The 19,966-nt window shown below is 34.2% G+C and overlaps 3 protein-coding genes across 9 annotated transcripts in view; 2 read left to right on the forward strand and 1 right to left on the reverse strand.

The window, feature by feature from the left end:
• LOC105203201 (uncharacterized protein C1orf112) overlaps positions 1 to 19,966 on the reverse strand; it is a 32,326-nt gene that overhangs the window by 6,281 nt on the left and 6,079 nt on the right. The window contains exon 2 of the mRNA XM_026141479.2: positions 208 to 287. Within this exon, the coding sequence (XP_025997264.2) occupies positions 208 to 285 (78 nt within the window). The 5' untranslated portion in view covers positions 286 to 287. The remainder of the gene's footprint in view (positions 1 to 207; positions 288 to 19,966) is intronic.
• On the forward strand, positions 168 to 11,745 carry LOC105203203. 3 transcript variants are annotated; one of them, XM_039449078.1, is made up of 10 exons: positions 168 to 307; positions 384 to 992; positions 1,080 to 3,343; positions 3,777 to 4,313; positions 4,979 to 5,575; positions 5,887 to 6,205; positions 7,898 to 8,240; positions 9,120 to 9,240; positions 9,669 to 9,832; positions 10,245 to 11,745. In XM_039449078.1, exons 3-10 carry the CDS (start codon positions 3,164 to 3,166, stop codon positions 10,306 to 10,308), a joined length of 2,325 nt encoding a protein of 774 aa, XP_039305012.1. In that variant the 5' UTR covers positions 168 to 307; positions 384 to 992; positions 1,080 to 3,163; the 3' UTR covers positions 10,309 to 11,745. The 3 variants fall into 3 exon arrangements, with proteins under 3 accessions (XP_039305012.1, XP_025997265.1, XP_039305013.1); XM_026141480.2 differs by lacking the exon at positions 384 to 992 and having other exon boundaries at positions 189 to 307; XM_039449079.1 differs by having other exon boundaries at positions 282 to 992; positions 9,669 to 9,805.
• LOC105203204 (E3 ubiquitin-protein ligase LRSAM1) lies at positions 12,959 to 19,894 on the forward strand. Of its 5 annotated transcripts, none has more exons than XM_026141483.2 (13): positions 12,959 to 13,196; positions 14,112 to 14,354; positions 14,659 to 15,042; positions 15,396 to 15,425; positions 16,018 to 16,119; positions 16,180 to 16,288; positions 16,379 to 16,540; positions 16,611 to 16,710; positions 17,057 to 17,300; positions 17,597 to 17,722; positions 17,885 to 18,079; positions 18,307 to 18,504; positions 18,584 to 19,894. In XM_026141483.2, exons 1-13 carry the CDS (start codon positions 13,125 to 13,127, stop codon positions 18,707 to 18,709), a joined length of 2,091 nt encoding a protein of 696 aa, XP_025997268.1. In that variant the 5' UTR covers positions 12,959 to 13,124; the 3' UTR covers positions 18,710 to 19,894. The 5 variants fall into 5 exon arrangements, with proteins under 5 accessions (XP_025997268.1, XP_025997267.1, XP_025997269.1 ...); XM_026141481.2 differs by having other exon boundaries at positions 13,125 to 13,196; positions 14,659 to 15,072; XM_026141485.2 differs by having other exon boundaries at positions 13,138 to 13,268; positions 14,659 to 15,072.

Here is a 19,966-nt window from a genome sequence, read left to right on the forward strand (position 1 = left end):
TCCTGTTTTAAATGTCATATTCTTCAAAATAAAAAGACATGTATATTTTTTCTTTTACTACCAAATCTTTGAGCATCCTATTTGCTTCTTAAAATCACGTAAATTAAATTGCTTCTTAAAATCACGTAAATTAACATTTTTTTCCTATTGTTACAGATAAGAAAATTGTTCAGATTCAGCTCTTTAATTCTATGTATCAAAGGATATTTGCAATTTGGACACTTCACTGTCGAGATCGATTGACTCGAAGGAGTCGAAAAAACTAGATGACACATCCTCGAGCATATCTAGAATATAATAATAGTAGGTAAGTTATCTTTTTTCTTCTCTCCTAGAAATTATGCATGCAAAAGAAAAAAAAACTATCAATAACTTCTTTTTAGTCTCCCAAGTTGGAATTTATTATTTTTAATTATTCTACAAAGAAAAATCAAATACTACAATCAAATACTTGGTTTTTAATCGGATTCAATAAATTAAGCTATTAGGTGGGTGAGGAAGAGAGGGAATTCTCATTTCGAGAATAATTAAAAAATTATTGTTAATAAAGATATAATTACATGCTAACATTACAAACAAAGCATGTACGTACAACAGATTTACGAGACAATTTACTGAAATGAGCTAAAAAGATGCACAGCAAATAAAATACACTAATAACTTAAACTATTCGCCAATAGCGTATTTTCGCAACAGTTTCAAATGGAGATCGATCGACTGGGGGGAGGGGGGGGTGTAATCAGACCTCCTAATCCTCCTTCTCCCCGCCGCTATCAATCCCGAATAATAGGTAGACACGGAGCAAATCGAAAATTTCTTGGCAATGCTCGAGGTTGCCAAAGTTTGCTGATAAGGAACGTCAATTAAGGCAGCCCCAAGCTCTAATCGTCGATTTACCAAAAGTTTCTGGCTGTAATTTCTGCGCCATCGCCGGCAAGCGAAATTGTAACCCACTTCTCGGGAGGATTTAACCGATCGAATCGATACGCAAGGTCGATTTTTCCAAGTTTTCCCTAAATGTTTCAATTGTCATGAGTGTTTCAATATATTTAACAAATTATAACTTATCCATTTTTCAGATGATACGGAGAAAGGATAAGAATTGTAGAAGTAAAAGTGTATTCTGGTCAATAGCAGATGTCAATAGAAGAAAATTAATGAGAGATTGTAATGTCTTAAAGTAAAATGAATGAAAAAAAGTGATGAATGCAGCGACGAAATGTAGAGCACGTAACCGAAGGAAGACTAGCGTGCATTTGCAAAAACTGAGGGTCAACAAAAAGAAAAGACGTCTCAAGCGGGGTAACGAGTTCAAAGTTGATGCCTGTCGTCGTTTGCACGAGACAAGGTCGTGCAGGTATGAAGAATCTCAGCCGAAAGAAAAAGAGAAAAAGGGGTGGAGAAGGGAGAGGACAAACAAGGCGGTCACGGGAGTAAACGAGTGAGAAAAGAAGTCGATCCACGCCCAGGAATTGGAATGATCGAGCCGTCAGACTTGCCATGGCAACTGCGGACAACAAGCTGTCAGATGATGGGCAGAGTTTTGATCAATAATACCGGCAGTGACTGGCTTGCCTGCCGGCAGTTCTCGAGTTCGATATACGGAGTCGCGCGAACAGTGATTTTGACTCCAAACAAACAGCACGTGGCTGCCGGCTGTTGTAGTAAGGACAGAGGGTGGCGAAGGGGTTAAGAGAGGGTGGTTCCGACACGTGACGAAGCGAAGGCGAGCGACGTGTACCAGGCTGAGTCACGGAGGATGGATTTGAGCGATGCGATTTTCGATCGAGAGATGCTAATTCCTCGTCCCTGAATTACGAACTCGAGACTCGAGCCGCCAGTCAGCTAAGAGTGGCACTGACTACTGATTGCGATACCGACGTTTCGGTACTTCGATATGCTTACTTATTGAAAGAGTCTGACCTACTAAATTCGTACGAACGTTTCACTACAATTGAAACACGCACACAAAAGACATACCATATTGAAACAAAGATTAAAATTTATTATTGATAGAAGAATTTTGTCTCCATGGAAAGAGAAGCTACAGAAAAGTTTTTGGGATACATTTTTAAGTAAAAAATATTATAATTTAATATAGCAACTCAAAATGTAATCTACAATTTTAAAAATGGTATTAAATGGATAATAAATAATAATAAATAATTCTCTAGCTATTCTTTCAGAATAATTATTTTAAAAATATGAAAAAGATTGCAGAAAGGAATCGCTTTCTGTTTCGATTAACGAAATAGTGAAAAGAGAATTATATCAATTCTACGAATATTTTTCTCTACTCTTATTTCAACATGCACCACAAAAAATTTTTCGATTAGGGAAAAAATTAATATATTATGATTACTAAAGCTATTCTCTCTCTTTTTATTTAAAAAACATTTGAAAATTATTCACGTTGTTTTTCACAATCGAATGGCTTTACAATACATACGTAATGAGAGACTCGACTGGAAAAAGTTAAATTAAATTTATAATTAAAGCCATAAAAAAAATTCTACTCATTCACGATATCTCTCTTCGAAATGGGTAATTTCCGTATTCTTCCGTGCTATTGAAAACGAAGCAAAAATATTTCGGATGTGTAAATTGAGGGAAATATCCTGTACATATGTAGTCCCAATATCGTGATGTTACATCACCGTGGCCTCGAGGGCAACGTATAACAAAGTGAGCGAGGAGTTCGACCACCCTGGCAGCGCTGACAGTGATCGTAATGACGGAGGTTAATGGTACCAGTACAACTATAGGGTTCGTGTGTTGGCTCCCGTTCAAGGCAGTGGGAGGGAAAGAAAGAGAAAATGAGAAGGGGAAAGCCCAATACACCTGTGCTCGACGAACGCGTTGGTGAACCGGGCTTGGGGTACACACCGAAGGCTGGTGGAGGGCAATGGATGAGGGTGCAGTCAGTCAGTCGGCGCCCGGTCGTGGCGTCGACAACGTCCCTCGATGGAACTCCTCGCTCCTCGAGGACTGAAGAAACCTAAATATTATATTTGTATTAAGAAAATTTTCTCTTTTCTTTAACTCGACCTGTGTTATCGCCAAGGGGTTGTTTCCCACGCCAATGAACGAATGAAGCTCTGTCAGAAAGATTCTGAAGATTGCCGAAAGGACGCACCAACAATGCGAAGACGATTATCCAGAGATGTCTAGCGGTAGGAGAGCGACGCGACCTGTCAGGCAGCTGTCGTTGCAGCAACCCGCGCCGCGTCGACAGCACCTGAGACGACAGAGATCAGCGGAGGATGATTGCGGCAAGTCCTTGCAGATCTACGCGAATCCAATCGCGCGTAGATCAGCCGCCAATGCGACGGAGAAGCCCAAGGTAACTAAGAAAATTTCCCTTTTTAAGGAATTAAGAGACTATTTTCCTCGCTGTCTTACTTTCTTAATCGTTATTTTCATCGTTGCTTTTTCTTTTCGGGCATAGCTTATACTTTTATCATTCAGTATGATCAGTTGTAGTCATTTGAGATTTTTAATATCTCTCTCAGTGTACACGGAAAAGGTAGTTTGCTAAAGTTTGGTTGGATTCAGATCTGAAAATAATTTTATTAAACTATCAAAATAATTATGTAGGACGCTCGAGCAAGTTGCTAAAATGTTAAGACTTCTTACAGCATTGCTCATCACGCTCCTTCTTAATGAATTTTGATGATCCAACAAAATTATTTTCAGAACAGTATCCAGTTAAATTTGTGAATATTTTAGCAAAATATCGTTCTTTCTGTGTGTAAATGTTATCGCATGATTGACAGGTGCGAGTCGCCTGGGGCGATGATCGTCGCGGCTGCGACAGTCTGGCCCAGGTGGAGGTGGTGGCTCGGCAGATGCCGAGTCGATCCAGACCGACCACGGGTCGATCTGGTAGGACTTATGCCACCACGGAGAAGGCGTCGATCCTTTACTCGCGGCAGGAACTCGCCGAGAGGCTGCGACTCGCGTGGAAGCACCGCGAACAGAACAAAGCGAACCTCGACATTTTTCTAGCACATAGCGTGGCAGTGGAAGAACGCTGCGATTCTCAATTATCGATATCTGTCCCGTCGACCCCTCACCCTAGGAAGGAGCCCAATTCTATTCAGGAAAATGAGAAAAAAAGCCAGCGGAATCCGACAGTGCCGAGCACTTTGGAAGACCGAGAGAAGGAAATGTGTAAGGAACATGATAATGGAGATGAAAGATTATGCGGGAAGAAGCTGGAGACTGTGTCTCGATCGACGGAAAATGATTTGTTGACGAAAGGGGATGAGACCGCAACGAAAAGCATGAAAAAGGAAGAAAGAGATAATGAGGTAGATAGATAATTATATTCTGCTTATAATAATGAAATTTCCCAATACGAAATAACATTGTCCGATAAATTTAAAGTAACCAAAACACTAAGGCTGCGTTCGGGAATGCACACTGAGTGTATTGGAGTGTCGTTTTATCTTTGTTGTTCACTGAATGCTAAACAAAGATAAAATAATACTCGGAAGCACTCGGTGTGTATTCCCGAACGCAGCCCGAGTAGTTCTAGTAAATTTTTTCATCACTAAAAGCGAATAAAATCGCAAGATAAAAATAGAACGATTTTATTTGCAAATTCGCGTTCAGCAGACAAAAATACATCGGAAATAACTGTTCACACTCGTGCTGCAAAACGGCGCTGAACGGTATAATTATTAAAATTGCACCGTCTTCCTTGCTTTTATCTATAACTGCAACTTAATGCATAAGCTGCCAACACAATAAGTAATTCTTATAGAATTTTTGCTACTAAAAATGAAATAAAAATATCATTTTCAACTCTTTTAATCAATTCCCAATTTTCTCAAAAATGTAATAGAGCAATTTCATTTGCTGATTTCTCTTCAGCAATCAAAAATTTACAAGAATCACCTAATCATCAGTTTGTGATCTAAAATTCATATCGGACAGTGTAATTCGGACCGAGGACATTACCGATTTTTTTAAGAGCTCAGCAGACACGCGCGATAATCTGGACATCGAGGAGGAGGAGGAGGAGGAAAAAAAGAAGAAGACGCGTATTAATATCGATTGTACAAATCTTCATCTTCCAACGACCGAACAGTCGCAGCCATCGGCGACTTTTTCATGCTTGAAAGAGGAAAATGCAGATTCGACGAAGGCCAACGCCGATTTCACCTCGGCGAAGCAGAAGCGCGCGAGCTTTCACAGCGGTACCAATCGCGCCTTCCTCGTGCCGATGGTGGAGAAATCGTCGCCGAAAGGACCAGAAACGAAGAATAAGCTCGCACCGGCGAAATCGATCGAGATCAGATGCGCTTCGGCCGACAAGACCGCGACGAGATTGACGGTCGACAAGAGCGCCGTTCTCACGAGAAGCTCATCCACGGCGAGCCTGGAAAAGGCGAAGAGGACGAATTCCGCGCCGCCGCAGAGGCGAAATCTTGCACCTGCGGCGCGCGTTCAGGTGAGCATCGTAATCGACGCGCCTGGTCTCACCGAGGCGACGGATAAATCGATCGTTTGCGAAAAAATGCAAGACGGAAAAGATGCCGTGGAAAAGTACGAGGAAGGTGCGATCAAGGTAAGAAGCGCGACAGCGCTTGAACTTTTTCTAAGATCTCTGAGAGATCCGGGAATTCATAATTTCGTTATCGCTTCGCGATCCGGGAGTTTACAATTTCGTTATCGCTTCGCGATCCGGGAGTTCACAATTTCATTATCGCTTCGCGATCCGGGAATTCACAATTTTGCTATCGTTTCATGCGTCGTAAATCAAAAATCTCCCGATAATAAAAAAAAAAAAAAAAATAATTTTGAAGTAAATAATCGATGTAAAAATAAAAAAAACGGATAAGAACAAAGATAGGAATCCGTACGCGAACTGTCCTCTAGATATCGCGAGGGGAGCGATCGATAAGATCGGCGCCTCTGAAGAGGCGATCGAGAAGCGCGAAGAGGCGTCTCCTTGCTTCGTCAGGCCTGAAGGACGAGGATCGCGGAGGGCGAGGAAGGGCTTTCATGGATCCCAAAACGAGTGATGTGGTCACCATGGTGTCGCTGGTCAGCTCAGCTGACAGCGATAGCGATGTGGAGAATTCGCCGGGCGACGACAAGCTTATCAATGAGCTGCGTAGCAAGCTACCCACCACGCCTATCATCAAGACATCCATCAACCCCAACCCCAGCACAGTGAGAAAGCCCATCAAGTCAGGTAAGTTGTTTCTATTTTATTTTTATGTTTTATATACGGAGAGAATTTTCTCATAAAATTTACCCTGAAAGTATAATCATGATAATCTTAAGAAAATATACTTTGAAAAATTTTATATAATTATTAATATCTTCTACACACATTTTAAAACAGTAAAATATAAAATATGTTTCATTATTTTTACTAAACTGTATGTGAAATTTCAGTAATTTAAAAATATTTTGGGCAGTTTATGATTTTTTTATTCTTTTAAATTAAATTAAAAAAAAAATACCCCAAGTAACGATAAACATACGTACTAGCCTGTATAAATTTCACAATGCGGTATATTTTCAATCTAACTTAATTGCTACTAGGATAAGCATATTCTTCAAAAGACATATTATGTAACATTAAGTATATAATCATATAGAAACAAATTTTGTAATAATTATATAAAAAAATTTTGTCGCACATTGTAAAAATTTTACCTTAGAACATTTTACAATGCTGCATAGTAATTTTTATTAAGCAATTTATAAAACATCTTTTATATATGTAGCATCTCAAAAATTCCTATCATTATTGATAATATTTAATAGAATACCAAATTGTTCCAAGCTCATCACACTTGACAAAATTTGGAACAAATTTTGCGGTAAAATTATAACGAAAAATTCTCTCTATGCATATAAATTGTATAAGTTCGAAAAACGAAATAATAGGTTTTAAAAGTTCTTATATAGAAATTTCTAATTTCTTGAAATTTGCGCCGCGTTAATTGCGGATAAAATGTTTTTTATGTTTTTGCTGCATTATAAATTAGTATTTATCTAGCTGAGCGATCACGTTGATAACGTTCGATAACGTGGACGCGTGCGGTAACGAGTAAGGAGCGCGAAGAGGCGTAGAACTATAATTGAACTGACTAATTAAGAGAGACACGAGACACGCGAGCCGCGCATAGCCGGAATAATTCTAGTCTGCCTGTACAACACTCGCGTTCACTTTGCGATCAACAAAATTCTTAACTTCATTATTCGTAATTATTAAAATAGCTTTTCATTAATTTATGTAAATATTCTTTTAGTTTCAATCCGAGTAATTATTTATGAATTTAATGAAATTTGTTAAAAATGCCGCAAAGTTTGTTATCATATGATAAAAAGACAAAAAATATATATATAAAAGAGAAGTATATAAAAATAAATTTTTTCAACTTGCATCAACTATTATATCAGAAAATAATAAAATAAAAAATATATATATGCATATAATTCTTCAATTATTAATTTTAAAAAACAATTTTCTTAAAAAAATAAAATAGATATAAAAAAGATTTTCTCTCTACTATTTATCTATTTTACATAAAACCGGCTAATAATGGACCATCCAATACAGATTCAATGCAGTTTATACGGGGCATCGCGGAGACATCGTGATTGATCTGATTAATAGGCCTGTCGTGTACGATCGAGTTTAAACATTTTACAAATATCGCAATAGGTCGAGTCGGACTTATTCACCGAGTAACCCGATTCCACCGTTAGCCAGCAACTGAGCCAAACCATATATAATCCATCGATTTACTTTCACGATAGACCGAATCACCCTTATCATATATTATTCCTTGTCTCGGCCTTTAATCACGGCAAATTAAAAATTATCCGCTAAAAATTTGCAAATCGATAGGATCGCTAAATCGCTGGACAGTTTCCTTCCAGAGGGACTCGTTCGACGACGAGCCGACAAAGGAGGAGAAGCGAATCATCAGCAACATTCAACTTCCCCGCTTTGGCTTCGCCGTTAACGTCGCTCACGGAAGCGGCGGTGAAGACCTAGAGCAGCAGGACAGCAGGACTGTCAATGATAATGTCGTTACGATGCCGACGCTGGTCGTCGAGCCCTTACTAATTCCGCAGGATACCGAGAAGACAATAGAAGCCGAGGCACCGCTGACTGATCGCGAGAAGAGGTGCCTGGCGGTGCCGATCGGCGATCTGCACGACAAGAAGAGGAAGCTGCTGCGAACGCGCAGCACACCGATTCGCCCGATGTAAGTGAAATCTTCTTGATCGTAATATAATAAATGTTTAATTATGACCAATGATGACGTTATCAGCGTTTTATATATGATGCTGTATTTCACTATTCCAGCCATTTATTATTTAACTAAAGGTTTGGCAAAGATTTTACTATTTTAAGAACTCATCCCTTTTCCTTTCCAAGAACAAAAGCATTACATAAAATTGTAGAAATAACAAAAGAATGCTCATAAATGGATAGCAAAATAAAACAGCTCTGCAGAAAAATCACTAAATGTGAAGATCGATTTGCAGTAATCCAACTATCGTCATATCTCAATCTATATATGAAGCGTGGGGGAGGGAAAGGAGAAGAGGAACAAAAAGTTCGATTAGCCGACGATTTATGATATTGACGTCGAAAAAATAAAGTGGGGCGATGTAATGATGCTCCAGAAAGAAAAGAGGAGGAGAAGGAGGAGGAGGAGGAGGAGGAGGAGGAGAAAGGAGTTGGTTGGTAACGGACTGGTACGGCCGTGAATGTTCGCATCCCGCGAATCGTGGTACGTCCTTCGATTGGTACCTCCGCCAAACTTCGATCATCATATTCGATGTCATTACGCGACGCTTGCTTAGAAGAAGTTCGGAAACTGATACCAAACTCGGCAATTTATTGAATATGCACCCTCGCAATCTTGCATTTCATGAACCGAAAACTCTCCCTTTCTTCTACCCCTTCGTTACTCGTTTTACGCGATCGAAATATTCTCGTAATTCTTATGTATAAATAAGCTGTTATGTTAATAATGTCACCTTAAGTTGTATTCTTTCTGATAAAACGATAATATTATTTCATTAATTTTTTTTTTTTTTTTTTTTAAAGAAAGCAAATACGTTTCCAATGTTCACAGAGTAGCAGAACGGACGAATAATGCACCGATGGAAATAAAAGAGCAGAGGATACCTCTGACGATACCGCGAGTAGATATCGTCGCGATTCCAGCTCCGCCAATCGACACCCCACTTACAAAAGTAAAAAAATTGAATAGTTCATGAGATTACCCTAAAGTGCTACCGATGAATTTTCGTCCATGTACTAATTCAAATTTAATACAATTTTTGTTATTACAATTTTGATAATTCAAAATAATATTTAATCAGATCTTTTTTATATTAAAATAATATTAGTTTAGTTAATCTAACATCTTGTGATTCATAAAAAAATATTCTTAAAAATATTCTCAATTATATGGGTAAATTTTCATCCAGAGTAGTATTAACGTCAGAAAAGTATAAGTAGCATTCTAGAGTTAAAGCAAATTTTACGTAGTATAATATGTTGTAAAATTATTTTATGTTATACTTTACAACAGTACAATTATTATTATTACTGCTATTATTATCACCAACATTATTATAAGGCTGCGTGTTAATTTGATATATTTATGACGTAAATATAGGTCGAGCAATTTCCTAAAGAGACGATGCCGACTAAAGAGACGCCACCAGAAGCGATGCTGCCGTCGGAGCCACATTTTCAAACGACCAAGGAAAAGGAATGCTGGCATCTTTATAGGCGGATGTGTGATAAGGGTGTGTGCGTATCCTTCGACACTGTTCTAAGGTAACAGATAATTATCGTTCAAATCGAAAGTCCGATCAATAAATCTAAATTAATTAAGAACTTAAGATCATAGAAAAATAATTAAAATATTTATAGCAAGTATGTGTTTTGTGGCATTTTTAATAAAATAATTTATCTCGAAGTATTTGAGAACACTCTAAAAGAATATTTCAATAATATCCCTTAAGAAAAAGTGCTAATCAGTTTCAATAAACTGATTATCAGTAGCTAATAATACCGCATCAGTAACTGATGAAAGATCATCAGTTACTGATATAGTAATCAGTTTATTGGAACATTTTTTCTTAAGGAAAAAATCCAATCTTCAAAACTAGATAAAATAAAATGTGATTTATTTATATTTAATATTCGCAATTTGTACATATGAGTAATTGAAAAAAATGTATTTCAGAGGCATGCTAACACCGACGGAGTATCGATTGCGTCAGAAGGAATATTCACAGGATTTGCGATGAAAGTCGTGATGAAGATGTTGAATTATTTTAGATACTTTTAGATATTTAGATACTTTTTTAATGAATCGATTATTATTTTCTCGAATCGACTGTTCGAATCGAAAACAATGAACAACAAAAGATATTATATTATACATACATGGTGCGTCCGGAAAATAATTTTTTTACAAAGGATTTATTGAACTTTTCGGTACAACACATCAAAATGCTTCAAAATAGGCTCCTCTTGAGTTGACATGTGAAAGACAAGCATTTTGGAACAATTTAGGGGATCAAAGCAGCTTGTACCGCGGCTTTAAAGGATATTCCGGAGATGATCTACCATGACGCATTCGATACCTGAAAAACTCGTTGGAGCCGATGTGTCAACTCAAGAGGAGCCTATTTTGAAGCATTTTGATGTGTTGGACCAAAAAATTTAATAAATTCTTTGTAAAAAAATCACTAACATTACTTTCCGAATGCACCATATGTATGTGATTTATATATGCAATTTATTACAATGCATAAAATGCATATATTTCTCTATCATATTATATATTATAATTTGCATATATATAACTTATTAATTACTAATTGTTAACCTTTTATTTGTATATAACTTATATTCATATATATAGAATATAAGGTACGAAAGATCACACGCGAGATAGCCATTGTTAATATTATCATCAAGGTTAAGTAAATGACACCTTGATAATAATAATTAATAATACCAATAAATAGGCACATATGGTAAAGTAACAGGCACAAACCGAATTACCTGAAATTAGATGGTTCCTATTAAGCCTTAAATAAAATCCTACTGCCTCTTTCTCAATTTTTTTATATTCCCGAATTATTTTTAATTCGTTTCTGATAATATATTTCAATTCAGTATCGGGACAGTTTTAACACATTCAAGTACAGAAATGCATTTCGTAAGCCATAAAATCTGTCTGTTCTTTTAATTATGTCGTACTTTGGGCACCGAGAATAAGACAGATATGCAGTAAATGTTAAAGAGAGAAAAAAAGAGAACTAAAGAGAACAGATCCTTTTCTTATTCTTTTCTACAGGATGAATATTTTTCTTTGTATGTACATTCTCTTGTATTCATATATTTCAAATATACCATGCGTTCGTATTATATATCCAAACACAAGTTATTAAATTAACGTTACAATAATTAAGGAGAGAATGAAAGGTTTGTATGGTCAAATTTAGGCGAATTTATTTCAATAAAAGGAATAAATAAAGTGAAGTTGGCGTGCGAAAATTGAGATTGTTCGATGATCGTGCAAAAAGGAAGAAAAAAAATTGACTACTAGAGTCTTGTATGTGTACAACCCAGAAATTGTAAAAGAAAGTTTTCAAATACAAATAAAAATAATTTTAAGGATTAAGACTTTCGTGAAGATGATCTTATCATTATCACGAAACGAAGCACAATTCAAACCTTTTGTTTCTTTATGAAAATCGCCATATCTACGAACTTACGATCACGAAACTAATTGTCCAAACGTAGACTATTGGGAGTTTCTTTTATACTATAAATTTACCAAATATTATAATTTTTAAAAGAAAAATTCGATTAAAAAAACTTGTGTTCAAACTGTAAAAATTGGCCTGTCATTGACAAAATCAGATTGAAAGATGTATTTATTTAAATAAAACTGTAACAAAGAGCCAATTCTACTTTATCTTTATCTGATTTTACTTAAGTCTGCAAATGTGTGTAAAAGATGATAAAATTGACAGAATATTATAAAATAAACAAGATAGTCTTACATACACAAAACTAATTGTCGGAACATACTAAGAAAAAAATAATAAAAATTTTTTTAAAATTATTAATGGTAATAATGATTATAAATATATTTGATAAATTTGTAGCATAAAATAAACTTCTCTATCTTACGTCCGAGCAATTTAGTTTCGCGACTGTATATAAATGCACAACTCAAGATTATTTTCGTGAAATAAGGCAATCTTCATTAGTTTGAAGTCAATTAATTAAGGCAGTTAAATCTCTTTGGACAGCCTTCAGCAATGAGATCGAAATGGTAAATGTCGCTCTTTGTATCTGAGTTCTTTGAATTTTGCATCTTTCTGTAGAGTTCAATTATGGAGTTTAAGTACTTCAAGTGAAAAAATTATAACATGATGCAGCTACGAAGAATAGACCTAAATATCGAATTCCTTGTAGCTGTACCGTTATAACATCTACAATCTTAAATAATGTACGTTCATCACGATAAGGTCAAGATGATATCATCTTCTTGGCTAACAATAAAATTTGATAAAAATTTCATTCTCCTAACTTTACGTCACTGTGACAATTGCGTGTTACTTGAAATTTAAAGTGAAACAGACGTCAAATAAAATTATATAATCAGACGTGGACAGAAGAAAAGAAAAAATGAACGGTACAAGTAAGAAATTCAACTGCAAGGAATAAAAGTTTCGATTTTCGCGCATTGTCAACCTTTGTTCCGAATTATGCAATGCTAAGCAATCAAAAAAAAAAAATGTACTAAATTTTTTTTAAACAATCGCTAATTAAATATTTCCGCTGAACAGCATTGTTTCATCCTTTGTCTCCGAAGCGGGAAAAAGGAAGAATTAATGGTAATAGGTGCAAAACGTGCAATTTAAAGGGGTGCAGTTTAAAGATCAGCGTGACATATTGACAGCTGATTGCAGCTGATTAGTAGTGGGTACCGTGGGAAGGAGTGGTGGGACGAGCTCCGTTGAGGAGAGCTCAGCGCTACCGTTCATCACATGTTTATTGAGCATGATGAAATCCTTGTCATGACAACGGACGCCGAGCAAGGATGTCGAGGAAGCAAGACGGGAGCAAGACTAAGGTCGATTACAAGGCGCGGCTCGAGTACAAACTGTACCTGGTGCGTGTACTACGAATTTTGAGGTTATGATGCGCGTTTCATCATCCGAGTCAACTCGATAACGATTAAATAGTCAGTGTTTGCGTATGCAATTATCATTTATCGTATTTTTGTTTTTAACAAATAATGATACACATAAGAGTAATGTATGTATAGACAATACGATATAACAAACAGATCTAAAAGTTTAGATTAAGGTTAGAACGATTATGACTACTCTGGTAGATTTTTGCAGAAATTTTGTGTAATTTTATAAATTTTTAAGAAATTATTAGATTTTTATACGAATTGAAACATTTTTCGGTAATATTGAAAAAGTGTGCATTTTTTTTAATTTTTTATACATAATATTTAATATACAAAATATTTTAAGATTTTTCATTTTTCTAAATGTAAATTATAAAATTTAAAAAAATTTTAAGTATTTTTTTTTAATTAAACAAGAAATAAATCATGAGCAAAAAGTCTAATAGCTGAATTTATGTATAATCAATGATTTATTTTAATGCTGTAACATTATTATAATTCTCAACAATGATTAACATTTTTTAGGAATTATAGGATGAGAAATTTTAGAATTTAGAAGTCATATATTTATATATATATACACACACACACACACACACACACACACACACACACACACACACACAATTCTAAGAAAAGATGTACACTTTCTCAGCAGTATTTCTGAAAAACATGCATTTATAAAAATTCTGAAAAAAATATTTAGCAAAGTAATTATTTATAATTAAAATTAATTATGAAAGTTATTTATATAAGCCAGTCACAGCCATTTTCGTATAAGTAAATAATAAATATATGATAGAATGCAATAAATGACAAACTGATAGTTTGATGAAAGATAATATGTACTAATATGTCCTGTGCAATTATTATATTTTTTAATGACAGGCTAGAGAAAATCCAGAGCCGGTGTTCGATGTGTCGGAATGTGCCTTGAAGAATGTGCCATCGGGCATCTATTCGCTTTGCAAGGTGTTCCGAAAAATAACCCTGCTAATGTATGATAACAAGCTGAGCTCACTCTCGGGTGGTGGTGCCTTAAGTGACTTGTCATTGTTGACTGTATTAGATATTCATGGAAACGAGTTTACTGCGTTACCCTCTGATATTAAGTATCTTTCTTCTCTCAAGGTGGGTTTATTAAATTGATCAAAAAATTTATCCATTTATTTCCCTTATAATTATTAAAAAATAAAATATATTTAAAAAATTGGAATTTTTCTGGTGATATAAAATCCTAATGTATTATAAAAATACAAGAAATAAAATAAATATAAATATGCAATTAATAAACCAGAGAAGTTAATTATTGATCAGTTATTCAAACGTTAGAACAAAACTTGTTATTAAAAGTCAGATTATTTTTTTATAATATATAATCTAAATTTTTTAAAATAATATACTATTTAAAACTCCATTTTTTCTGCTTTTTTAGGAGCTTCACTTGCAAGACAACAACATTCGTAAACTGCCCAACGAAATAGTGTATTTGAACAAGTTAACAATTTTGAATGTCTCGAAGAACAACCTGAAACAGCTGCCTGATGAAATTGGACAGCTGCAGCAGCTTAATACTTTTGACATTAGTCATAACAAATCACTGCATAAGCTGCCAAAGTCTCTAGGCTATGCTCAACAACTGACGAGTTTAAATATTGATGGATTAAACTTGTTATATCCATCTCAGGATATTTTAGAGGGTGGTGCGATAGTGATTGTCGCTTTTTTGGCGAATGAGAGTGGCATCGAGTACTCGCCGGAGAATTCGATATCAGAGACCGAGATCTCGAAAGACATGAGCTCGGAAGACACGCAGACGGTATACCATAATAAGAATAATGACGTGCAGGTATTATAAAGTAGTGCACGAACATAATTATGAGATATCATCTGTTACATTATATCGTTAAATGTTAAATGTCATCGTGAAATTGATCAAAGAACTATTTAAACATTTATTATCTTACAAACGTGTTTATGTGTGCATCCCTTTTCAGTAATATGTACAAGCTATAAGAATTTGTTTTTACACGTTCATCTATGCTCATTCTCTTTGCATATTTTTACATTAACAAATTTTACAGAAATTGATCAATTTTGCGAGTATCTATGAATCATGCACAATGTGCTGTCCATGTTTGCGCATATTCACAATTTTTTTTTCTCTTTTAGGCAGCATTACAGAAGCTAAACAAAATGAAGGCATGTTGGACGCTTCTTTGAGTTTCGTATGCTTCCCACTTGTCATCCATTTAATTCATTATTACTTAGTAACAAGTTCAAAAAGAGACGCTTAGTAGTGCAATAATAATCCAACTTATAAAAAAAGTAACTAAACAAAACGGAAATTATAGAAATATCTAATCTAGTTTTTTTGCAATAAAATTATTTCATTTATTGGATAATTATTGCGCCCAGCGCGCCTCAGTTGTATTCGTTAATAACGAATATAAGTCTGCAAAAATATCGATTTCTTATTCCATTCTTATTCCATATTTTTATTTTAATTCCATTTTATTATTATTTTTTTTATAACATTTCTCCTGCAATTTATTCTAATTTATTTAATTTTTCTGTTTTGAACGTTTTGTTTATACGGACGTTAAAAAATCGATTACAAACTTACTAATCTGTGAGAATTTGAATATGTCAAATTAATAAAAAAATTTGCTAACAACAAGCTAATAAAAATGTTTTTTTTTTTCATATAAAAGCAATATGTGAAAAAATAATTTTTTTGTTAGCCTGTTACATAACATATCAATATCATGATAATAAAATTCACTCTTGACAGGAACATAGGCAAAATGCCTTGTTGGAGGTGGAGAAAAACATAAAGCAACAACAGGAATACGAAATGGAAGTGCAATCTACGCTCAAGGCTCACAGGAAGAAGGTGAATTAAGCGCACACAAAAACTGTAAACATCTTAAACATGAAACTGTTGCATTTTTAGCTTTTGGAAGATGTAGCGTTACAGCAGATACAATTGGAGCAAGAACTCGAGAAAGTTCAGCAGGAAAGAGACATGAATAGAACGCGTTTGTTGTCATACATTTACAATGGTATAATCTCCCTTTAATTTTTAACGAATTCTGCGCAAAATGTATGATTTTTGCAAATATGAAAAAACATAAATGAACTTTTTCTTTTAGCGGAAAAAGAGGCTGATAATGTGATTGAAGAATTTTTGAGAAACAGCGAGGAAGAAAGGCAGAGTCAGGCAGAGTTAGTGGAGCGGGAGAAGCAAGAAGAAATGCAACTATTGAGCTCTTGTCACTCGGAACAATTCATGTTACGTACGAAAGACACTCTTTGTGAGTATCGAACATAAATATACACGAAATCGAGATTGTTCACACATTTAAATATAAATTTATTTTACAGTTGCAATGGAGAAATTGTTGGAGGAGGAAATGTACAGAATGAGAAAATGGGAAGAACATACCAAATTCAGAAATTACACTGTACAATCTTTACTTACGCTGTTAGTAACAATCATAAATTTTTTTCTTTTACAATAACTTTTTAATGAGAATTAATCATAAGTCCTAAGAAATACACAAAAAAGATGTTCTAAATATATTATTTCATTGCAATGCTGAATAATAAAATATATTGTTCATCAATTCAACGGGCAATAAACTATGAGAAATTATTTAAAAGTTAAATCCCTAAAAAAATGTATGCAAATTGGTAAACAAAACATTAATTATATTTAAAATGATATTAAATTATAAATATACAGCTCGTATTATACAACTTTTATATAAAATTATATAAAAAGAATATAAATCGAAAGGAATAAGGAATGACAAGATTTAAACTCGCAGGGAGGTAACAAACAACGACCACTTGGCTCAGATAGTGCATGATCAAGAAAAAAGCAGGCAAGATCTCGTTGACAGATTACGACAGGATGAAGTTTTGCAAAAAGCGGCTGTCGCCGCGTTGTTGGAACGGAGCGACGCACGTTCCTGGAGCATTATTCAACAAATGAATCTAGTGCAGTCGCAATTAGCTGCGCTCACTAATATCGAACTCGAGAGGCGAAAGTTGGAGATCAATCAACAACTTGTAAGTTGTGGTTCTATGATGAAATAAGAATTTTTAAAAGTATTTTTTGTTATGACTTATAAAACTATTATAACTTACATAAACCTTGCCTAAAAATTGCTAGATTAAATATTTGTGAGTTAAATATTTAGAATAATCAATTTCGTAAATTTATGAAATGTTAGAGTTTTAAATATAATTTTATATGTATACAGTTATACACACACACACACACGCGCGCGCGCGCGCGCGCGCACACGCACACGCACACGCACACGCACACACATACAATTTATAAAATTTGCATATAATTTTAGAATGAGATCGCTGATAGACGCGTGGCCTTAACAGCTATTCTGATTGACTTATTAGAACAACAAACACAAAGGAGAGACCAACTACTAGCAACAATCAATACAATAGAGCAACAACGATTCATTTCCGTAATTACATATTTCTTCACTTTTTACCTTTAAGTTTTGATAATTTAATGTTTTTTTTTGTTTAACTAATAAATGTTAATAAGATTTTTATAAGTCTTTAAAAATAATAAAATAGAAGAAACAAAATAATAGAGCAATAAAATGATAAAAAAATATTCACAGAACCCGAGACGTGGCAGTTTGTTCTGGCTGATGCAGTATCAATCTTTGATGGAAGCTCGACCGCAAGGACTATTGGAAATGTTGGAACCTATGCTTGTTCGACATGTAGCGATAGCAGGAGCTTTACACTGCCTTCCATTCTTAGCCACCTTACCATCCTTGTTACCGGATATCAGTGACGAACAGTTAAAAAATGTATGCAAATGTCTTCATTGATTTTTTAAATTTCGATTTAAAATACTGTAAATGAAAAATTCAAGTGTTTTTGTAGTTTAAAATAAATTCGTGATAACTTGAGTTTTATGTTCTGCAATAAACAACAGATATTAACAAATGCAAAATTTTTTGTTATTTTTATGATTTATATTTTAATCGTGTTTAAAACAAGCACATTTATTACTTGTTATTTTTCTATTTTGCAGATTGGTATAAATTGTGAGAATGATCGTGCTGCCATATTGCTGGCGGTTGAGAATTATCTAGCAGAAGTTAAACTGAATGAATCCAGATCACCCGTAACAGCCTCCGCGCCTCTCGAAGAGGCATCGACCAGCGATCAAGACAACAGTTTTATTCAGAATGTCAACGTGATTGAATGCGTAATCTGCCTCGATTTACAAGTAAATATAATGATAAATCCTATATATACATATATTATTTCTTTACTATTATAATCTCATATTGACTCTTCTTTTGCAGTGCGAGGTGATTTTTCTACCTTGTGGACACTTTTGCTGTTGCTCCATTTGCGCGGAAAAAGTTTCTGCAGAATGTCCAATGTGCAGGAGTTCAATAGAACGCAAAGTTCGAGTTGTGCAACCTTAAATTTATAAAACTCTGTTTTATTATCGGCTTGTTCGAATAATCTTTCGACTTGATGCTTCTCAAAGATATCGCAAAATGCGCTATTTTTCCTGGTCTGTGATTATGCACGTCAAACTGTTTCCATAATAGTGGAAAGTGTAACGCGCACAAGTTATATTTACCATTGATATAATGCTCATATAGATATATATAGATATATATATATATATATATATATATATATATATATATATATATATACATATATACACACATATACATATGCATATATATCAATGTACGGAAAATACATTACTATATATTGACTCACAAAATTGCTCAAATGATCAAATTTGTGAGCAATTAGGTTTTTTTTATCACAAAATCTAAGTTTTTCCTCGGAAATTCTTTGGTTGTTTGATATTGACATAGCAATATAAGCGAAACAGCATTCTACAAGCACTGTAATTTAACAATCTTTTTCTATGCACTTCAATTCATTGTTTAAACGGATTTAAATGAAATGATAAGAAATCGACTTTCTAGATAAATATTACGTTAATTAAAAATTTTATTTGCGCCGTTTTCATTTCTCTGTTATTCTTTATTAGAAATAAAGAAAAAGATATTTGGATCAATTTAATGTATCAAAAAAGAATTGTATCTATTGCGTAAATTTTTATGCTTTAGTATCTTATGTAATGTCATAAATATATTATATAATATTGCACACTGATTTTATATGTGCAGATATAATTTAGTCTAAGTATACATAATATAGTAGGCAATTGGCTTCAGACTTCAGTAACAATTAAAGACAACATCAAAGAGAAATTAAAACGGTGCAAAAAGTTCAAAGGAAACTTAAAAAAAGAATTAAATACATTTTATATTCTTAAAACCAAATATATTACATAAAACTTAATTGTCCTACTGTAAGTACATTAATCGTGACATATTTTCATAAATTACAGAATACACAAGAATGTACAAGCACATCTGAGATAGAAATTTGTTAATAATTAACAAGAAAAAATCAGTGGCAAATTTTTATAAAAAAATGTTTACAATGAAATTTTGATAAACAATCGTTTCTATATGAATCGATACGATTTGAATTTTACTTCCTCGTCTAAACTTTTTAATGTAATTAATCATGAAAAAGATTGTTGTTAAATAATAATAAATTTCATTTATGCAAATCGATCCTTTCCTCTCTAGCTTTCAAATAATCCAATTTTCTTCTATTTTGCATGAGAAACATGCTGCATCGTTTAT

This window comes from Solenopsis invicta, chromosome 5 (assembly GCF_016802725.1).
Source record: "Solenopsis invicta isolate M01_SB chromosome 5, UNIL_Sinv_3.0, whole genome shotgun sequence".
Classification (NCBI taxonomy): Eukaryota; Metazoa; Arthropoda; class Insecta; order Hymenoptera; family Formicidae; genus Solenopsis; species Solenopsis invicta.

What these genes read in the sequence shown, in the direction of transcription:
- LOC105203204 (XM_026141481.2), top strand. Translation starts at nt 13,125, where the DNA reads ATGTCGAGGAAGCAAGACGGGAGCAAGACTAAGGTCGATTACAAGGCG. An exon ending in TCAAGGCTCACAGGAAGAAG is followed by an intron (nt 16,120 to 16,179) that starts GTGAATTAAGCG and finishes TTGCATTTTTAG; the next exon opens with CTTTTGGAAGATGTAGCGTT. An exon ending in GTGACGAACAGTTAAAAAAT is followed by an intron (nt 18,080 to 18,306) that starts GTATGCAAATGT and finishes TCTATTTTGCAG; the next exon opens with ATTGGTATAAATTGTGAGAA.
- LOC105203203 (XM_039449078.1), top strand. Translation starts at nt 3,164, where the DNA reads ATGTCTAGCGGTAGGAGAGCGACGCGACCTGTCAGGCAGCTGTCGTTG. An exon ending in GAGAAAGCCCATCAAGTCAG is followed by an intron (nt 6,206 to 7,897) that starts GTAAGTTGTTTC and finishes ATCGCTGGACAG; the next exon opens with TTTCCTTCCAGAGGGACTCG. An exon ending in AGCACACCGATTCGCCCGAT is followed by an intron (nt 8,241 to 9,119) that starts GTAAGTGAAATC and finishes CAATGTTCACAG; the next exon opens with AGTAGCAGAACGGACGAATA.